This window comes from Kryptolebias marmoratus, linkage group LG3 (genome assembly GCF_001649575.2).
Source record: "Kryptolebias marmoratus isolate JLee-2015 linkage group LG3, ASM164957v2, whole genome shotgun sequence".
Lineage (NCBI taxonomy): Eukaryota > Metazoa > Chordata > Actinopteri > Cyprinodontiformes > Rivulidae > Kryptolebias > Kryptolebias marmoratus.
The window spans coordinates 1,497,273-1,505,177 of record NC_051432.1 but is presented as its reverse complement, the minus strand read 5'-3'; the positions used below and the strand labels follow the sequence as shown (position 1 = coordinate 1,505,177).

Sequence of the window (7,905 nt, the reverse complement as noted above, 5' to 3'; positions counted from 1 at the left end):
TATATATATATATATATATATATATATATATATATATATATATATATATATATATATATATATATTTTTTTTTTTGTCTGTCTGTTTATGCACTGTGCATATTTTTAAAACAGAAACCCACCAATAACTTCAAACGACCAATACATTTTGTCTCTGTCAGTTGGTTCCACCTTGGGCTTGCATGTTTCTGGCCAGGGTTTTGATGTCAGGTGTTGTGTTTGTCACAGCCAGCCTAAAGTCTTGATGGACATCAAGTCTGTTGTGGGCTTCTGTTTTTATTGACACGAGAGTGCTGAAGGCTGTCTCAGACAGGTAAGTAGTGCTGAATGGAAGAATAACCTTCATCAGTGTGTGTTTGGCCAGTCTGGGCGCAAGGATTTGTCCTTTGGCAATCCAAAACTTTTTAAATTCATTTTCTTGGAAATATTTTTTGGATACATAATCAGCATGGATGTCACAAAGCTCATCTTCACTGCCAAGATATTCTATGTCTTTGATTGTGGAAATGTAGGGGTCCATCACCCATGTTTCTCTTGATAAATGCTCATTATTGTCAGCAAAGCAGCTTTTCATCTCCTGGCAGAGCAGGTTCATGTGCTGGATAAACAAATAGTGCCAGTGGACTGCTTAAGCAGCAGTGGAAACTGCTGCAACTCCCCTTTTGACATTTTTTCAATCCTGTACTCCAGTTTGCACACAAAACCATCCACAGCGTCCTTGCACTGCAGGACGTTTGAATCAGGTCATTGCATCCACTTGTTTGTGTCATTGTAAAGCGTGAATATGTCGGCAAGATACGCCGTTTTGATCCAAAACTCATCATTCAGATGTTCGCACAGTGATCGATTGCGGTCTCGAAGGAACTCTTTAATTTTTTCTTGCAGCTCCAGAAAACGCACAAGCACTTGTCCACGTGATAGCCACTGCACCTCTGTGTGCAGCAGCAGTATTTGATGCGCTTCGTCCTCTCACAGCTGCGCGAAAATTCTCTTGTTCAAAGGGCGTGCTTTGATAAAATTTACAATTGTAACAACCTTTGAAACGATGGTGCTGAGCTCTTTCGAAAGTTTTTTTTCCTGCCAAAGCTTGACGATGGAGCATACAAAGGAAGGTCAAACACCCTGAGGCTGTTAAAACCTTTGTTTTTGCCCATCATTGCCGCAGCTCCTTCTGTGCAACATGCAACCAGGTTTTCATAGTTCAGGTTGTTGGATATAAAATAAGAGTCCACAGCTGTAAATGTATCATGACCTGCTGACGTTGTCGCCAGATCTGTGGACATAAGAATGTCTCAAGTCATTACCATCAATATACTGCACATAAACAATGAGCACGGACTCGCCTGACACAGTTGTTGTTTCATCCAACTGAATCGCAAAGGGGGCATTCCTGATCCTGTCATGCAGCTTATTTTTGCAATTTTCAGCCATTTTATCTATTCTGTCCCTGACAGTGTTGTTAGAGAGCGGGACAATTTTCACTTTATTCACTGCATGAGCCCCACACATCGACTCCACAATTTTCAGGCAGGTGGGTTTCAGAAGCTGTTCTCCAATATTGTGCGTTTTTTTTTCAGTGATTAGCAATTAAAAGGGAACTTTCAAAAGATGCTTCTGTGGCTCTGTGCAAATCGCTACTTGCTCTTTCAAAGGCTTTTCTGATCTCAGTGGACCTTTTTGACAGTGCCAACTGCTTTTTCCTCTGACAGTATTCCCAACTTTCACCAATAGTTTCATGGTGTTTAGTCTCTTGGTGTCGTCTGAGTTTGTTTAGCTTCATGCTATCATTAGCTAGCTTCTCACTACAAATTACACACTTGGGCTGAGAGGTGTCCTGTGATTCACTAAATCTGAAATCAAGGTAACTCAAGGCTCTCTAGCCCCCCCCCCCCNTCTACCGAGCTCCTCATAAAAACGCTCTCCTCATCCAACACGTACAACCCTAAAATCACTCATAACACCTGGAGTTCAGCTATTAACCCCCCCACACACACACACACACACACACACAGGGAGCGGGAGCGGGAGCGGGACTCCCAGGATGGGAATCACTGCTCTAAGGCATGCTTGTAATCTCGATAGCTGCATTCTTGCAGCTTCATGGATAAATGTAAGTGATTGTAATCACTACAACAATATGAATTTATCCCGCATTGGTGAAAATACCAAAACAATTGCTAAAATAAAAATTGACAAAAACGTTAAACTAAGTTTACAGTTTCCTGGATAGTTATTTCTTAATAGCCTTTTCCAAAAATAAACTCAAGGAAAACACATTTTCTTAAAAATCTAACATTTCACGATGTTTAAAATTTCGTCACTCAAATTAATGTGCAATATGAAGAATCAAACTTGATAATCATGTAAGTATTTCAGAGTCTATGCACTAATGAGCATAAGTAATGACTATTTAATGTAGCAGATAGCATTTCCTAGTTCTATTGGAATTACAGGGAGACTCCTGAGAGAAGTTCTGCTTTTCTGTAATATCTATCATCAACAGTCTGACCGCAGATGGTGCGGCCAAGCTGTGTCTGACTCTGCTTTGTGTTTTTTTTCAGAACAACAGGACAGTATGGCCACCACTGTTGCTGTCAGTCCCAGTGAATACCTTCAGCCCGCTACTACTTCTACACAAGTGAGTAACAACGAGATATCAAATTCTGCTTCTCTCTGCACACTGGTTGTATTTGTATACATCTCTTACATGATCTTCTCTGGTAAATTAAGTGTTTAGTTTCCTGTTGGCAGATTTCAAACTGAACACTCACTTATCAATACTACAGATATTTGATTGTTATCTACTGCTTAAATAACAATCACCCTCTTCAGGTTGACACAATATTGCAGATGTGGACTCCATCTTCCTACCAGCACATGAACCCATGAACACTAGCTTACATTCACAACACTCAGCCAGCTGCTGTCACCAGAATAACACCTGCCATTTTCAGTGATTTGCACCTCCAAAATAGTAGAAGGTTCTTAAATTCAAGATGGGGCAGCAAAGGAGGTCTGATTTTGTTCATTCTGAGTGAAATGTCATCCCACAACATAGATGAGCTCAAACTGATTTACTGTGTACAATCTAGGGCTGCCACTAACAACTATTTTTATTTTGATTAATCTATTGCCTTTTTTTGTCTAAAAATATAAACAATTTTATTTTAGTTGCTTTTACTTTTAAAATTCTAAATTGGGATTTGCTATATACCAAAAACTAAAATGTAAATGCAGTCTTTCAAAAAAATACAAAATATATGTTTAAAGTGTCAACTCCAGCATGATAAAATAATTAAAATAAATTTCATATTTATATATTTATAAGTAAAAAGCCTGACTATCCACCATGTTTAAAGGATGCTGTTAATAAGAACAGCAGCAAAGAAATCCTTCTGTAGGAATTCAGTCACATGGCTTTTCCTTTAGAAAGAGGATACAGCACACTCAAAATGTGATATGAAGACTGTAACTCTGCTAAATGTTCTTTTAACTTAACCTACACTTTTAATGTGCTTAAGAGCTGTATTTATTAATTTTATGTATTGTATATGAATTTGTCTGATTTATTTTACTGTGAGTAAGCACATAAACCAGCTTGAAGCTGTCATCACCAACAAAAGCTTTTGTACAAAGTATTGAATAAATTTTCGTAAGCATGTTCAGTACTTTTTCCCTGTGTGTCAAGTTTCCTTCTGAGCCCTGATCTAAATCCTGTTGATCATCTATGGAAGAATTTGAATTGTGAAGTCTGCAGAAAGAACCCCTCAAACCTGAGACAGATGGAGCAGTTTGTTCATGAGGAGTGAGAAAAAAACACCTGTGGACAGGTGCAGAAGTTCCAGAGAGAGTTACAGAAATCACCTGATTGCAGTGATTGACTCAACAAAATATGAAGTTATAGGTACCAGCCTTTTTGTCAAGGCCAGTTTGTTCAAATAATTCTGTTGAACCAAAATTGAAAAGCAATGACTAATTTTCTTTAGTTAATTTATTAGTATTTTTTTTATTACTTTTGTCAATTTCAAGTTATTTCAGTGACCTTTGCAGGTTTTTCTTTCTTTAAACAACAAGGTCAAACTAATTTGTCACATCTGTATTTTTTCTCCCTTTTGGCACAAAACCTGACAGATATGTTTGGTCTGAGAATGATTTAAAGTTAATCAGTCATACTATTATAAAATATTTTTTTTCAATGAGCTGGGTTGCAAACACCTTGTTTTGTGGTGAATGGTTGGGTTTTTTTTTTTTATTTAATTTTTTTTTTCCTTTAGGTCAGTTGTGTGAGTCATCCAAACAGGCTAATGATTTATTTTACATGTAAATTTTTATACCACATGTCAGGGCAACCTTATTTTGCCAGATGTTTACCTGTAAAAAGAGTTTAGCAGAGACTGTTTATTTATCTGCTGACAGAATAATAAAAAAATTCTGGCTATTATTTCTGACTTTAAGTAACATTTTTGAACAAGCTCCTCAGCCTTATTTTATATACTGTACTCTTTTCCCTTTTTAAAAACTAAACAAAAAAAAGGGAATATTACAAATTGTTGATCATCAGTTTTATAGGTAAATGTTAGCATTTTCTGACTATTAACTTTGCCTGAAATCTTTTTATTTTGATAACCTGAATCTCCTTGTGTTTAGTTTTTCTCCATTAAGCCAGTTTCTACCCTGCAGTTAAAAACGTTTTGTTTGTTCTTTTAACTTGACTTTTTGTGCATCATCAAGTTTGTCAGAGAAACTGTGAAACACAAAAAATAATACTGAGCGCTATATTATATTAGACATTTTTGAAAATGTCACATCTAAACTTTAGATGGCTTATTTTGCACCACAGTGTGTGCTTGCTAAACATCAACATTATCATTATATCATCTTTACTCAAAGCTTTATGGGGAAAAACACAGTTTTAAGAATTCTAATTTTAAACATTAAACAAATTGATTGCTTAAAAATGTGATGATGATTAGAGATGCACTGATTCTGGTTTTGTGGCCTCATTTCTGATACTTGTTCAGCTCTGACCTGCTGATACTGATTTTTCCAGTAGATTTCTCTTAAACTATAATTACAACCATTCACACTCTCATTCACACTTGGTGGCTATTTGGAGTTCCCAGTTAACCTAACATGCATGTATTTGGTCTGAGAGAGTTCCCAGTGAAAACCCGCACATGCACAGGGAGAACATGTAAACTCCACATGGAAAGGCTGCAGCCAAGTTTTGAGCTGATGACCTTCTTGCTGTGAGGTGACAGCTCTAACCACTGCATCTATGTGCCACCCTCAGTATAAAAATATTTAAAAATATACTTTTTAAATTTCTGATTAAATTAAAAATCAGTCAGTTTGATCTTGCTGCAGTTTGGTCTCTGGGTTCAGGTTCTCTGGGTTGTTTCCTTCTAACAAGCATCTTTACCTTTTGGTCTTCCCTTGATTTTTCTTCGCAAACATACTACAGACAGTCCATACCCATATGTTCATGTTTGATCCACAAGTGGTACTGAGCATATCTGCAACGGCTTGTCTGTGATGCATTCACTGACTAGAAAAATCTTTGATTTTCGAGTGTTGAACAGCCAATCACAGATTAAGGCCGGTCATATTAAATATCACCTGGTGCAGGTCACAAGCCAATTCCCCGGTGCATCTCTAATTATTATAGTTATTATTATTTTTATCATTATTTGTCAGTATCATCCAGCTGGGCCACTGTTTACAAAACAAAGCATGCTAAAGCTGACATTTATGTAGAATGTTTCCCTGTCCCGCAGCTTGAGGATCACACATATGGACCAAAGAGGGGCACAAAAGCATTACAGGTGGAAAGTCACTGCTACTTCATCACTCACTGGTTCTTTATCTGTAGCTGATTGTTTGTCTTTTCTTGTTCATTTTAACTTCAGACTGTTTCACTAATGTATAATTCTTTCTTATTTTGCTGGTTTTAATGTAGCTGTTACCTGTGTTGTATTTTCTTTTTCCCAGCAGGACACCCAGCCTTCTCCTCTCGCCCTCCTGGCTGCCACCTGCAGTAAAATCGGCCCTCCTGCTGCTCAGGCCCCTGCCACTTCTCCTCCAGTGCAGCCACAGCCTCGCAGGCTTCATCCCATAAAGCCGGCTCCCATAGCACCAGCTCCACCCAAAAACCTGGGTTTTCTTTCAGCGAAGGGCAATGTGATCCAGCTTCCTGCTGGTTTAGGGTCTACAGCCCCTGGCAGCCCCATCGTCCTAACAATTCAGCAGAGCCCTGCTCGCACCAACACCTCTGGCCCTTCCAACATCCAGTACCAGGTGGTGCCACAGATCCAGATGATGCCTCAGGGAGGTCAGATCCAGCTTATACCAGGCACCAACCAGGCCATCATTACCACTCCTATGACTGTGCCAGCCCCAGCCGCTGCCACTACACCAGTCACATCACAGAAAACTGTAGCTATCAAGCCCTCTCCTAAGGTACAGAAGTCAAACGACACAGCTGCAAATGTGGTTCAGCTGCCCAGCGGGCTCACACTTCCCCTTAATGTTGCTACTGGAGAGGTGGGTGGGACTCCAGTGGTCACTGAGACTGCAGCTTCCCCTCCCACACCTGGAAAGGGACGGCGAGGGAGGAAGAGGAAAGTGGTTCTGCCAGCTGAGCCTCCACCGCCTGCTCCTGCACAGGCTGCCTCCCCAACCCCAGAGCAGATGGAGACCATTGTAATAGAAGCTAGCGACAACATCTTACAGGTACAGATACTTGTTATGTTCACTTGTAAAGGTCAACCAATTGGAGTTTTTCTATGGCCAGTGATTGGCTTTAAAAATCAGCAGCCACTGATTTAAAAAAATAAAATAAATAAAATTTGGGTCAATATCTATTTCTCTTTTAGCAAGGAGTAACATTAAATGCTCATCTTAAATAAATGTACATTTAAGAACCTCTAAAAGAATGTGTACACTTGAAAACAATCAATAATCATTCTGGCTTTAAAAAAAAAAATCTAAATTGTGGGCTACAGTAAGTTGGTTGTAGCAGCTGCTGCTGCATCTTTATTTTCCTCCTTGGTAAATAATTAAGTATGTACAGGCATGGCCGACTGGCAATTTTTACCTTTTTTGTGGTTAACATTGGCTGATTAATATCACTCAACGATTAATCGATCTAATCCTATTTGCTTATACTGCATCCAGTTAGGCTTTAAAGAATCTAAATATGACTTTACATAACTCTGTGAGGGAATGGTCCAGTTGTTTACTTGTAAGGTTATTCAAACAAGGCTGATTTTTAGCATTATCAATATATAATAATATCACACTTCAAATTCATAAAAAATAGCCTCAACCGAAGGTTCACTTTCTAGCTGAAGGATATGAAATCATTCAACAGTTGTTGATGTTTCTTTCTTAAGGTTTGTATATTTTAGGGTCACATAAATATAGTTGTTTCTTACCTTTGAGATGTTTGGTCTAATTATGTGCTTGGTCTTATTGTACAAGTACTTTAAAAAATATTATCGATTTTTCTCTTTTGGTTACCTGTCATTACTTTTTATTTGAACTATGTCTGTGGCTAAATTAGGGGGTCTGGAGGGCATGCTTTTCTGGAAAGTGTTTGAAAAAAATTCAGTTAAATTGTGAACTTTGGGGCCACTTTGAATGATTCTTTTGTGTATTACCCTGTCCTTCAGTAACTATCTGTTTAGAGACAAAAAAAAAACTTAGTTTAGCCTTCCAGCCTTTCTGTGTGGAGTTAACATGTTCTCCCTATTCACACGTTGGTTTACTCCAGGTACTCCGGTTTCCTCCCACAGACCAAAAACATCCATCCATCCATCCATCCATCCATCCATCCATCCATCCATCCATCCATCCATCCATCCATCCATCCATCCATCCATCCATCCATCCATCCATCCATCCA

The 7,905-nt window shown here is 38.6% G+C and overlaps 1 protein-coding gene across 8 annotated transcripts in view; it reads left to right on the top strand.

Moving 5' to 3' along the window:
* Nucleotides 1–7,905, top strand: part of sp2 (sp2 transcription factor) — a 33,300-nt gene that overhangs the window by 7,383 nt on the left and 18,012 nt on the right. The window contains exons 1-4 of one of the 8 annotated variants that reach the window (XM_017432129.3): nucleotides 338–1,860; nucleotides 2,561–2,637; nucleotides 5,777–5,824; nucleotides 5,991–6,731. In XM_017432129.3, coding sequence (XP_017287618.1) covers nucleotides 2,575–2,637; nucleotides 5,777–5,824; nucleotides 5,991–6,731 — 852 coding nt within the window. In that variant the 5' untranslated portion in view covers nucleotides 338–1,860; nucleotides 2,561–2,574. Of the gene's footprint in view, nucleotides 1–337; nucleotides 1,861–2,087; nucleotides 2,110–2,560; nucleotides 2,638–5,776; nucleotides 5,825–5,990; nucleotides 6,732–7,905 lie in introns of those variants that run through there. The other 7 variants (XM_017432130.3, XM_037974751.1, XM_017432128.3 and 4 more) reach the window with 7 other exon arrangements.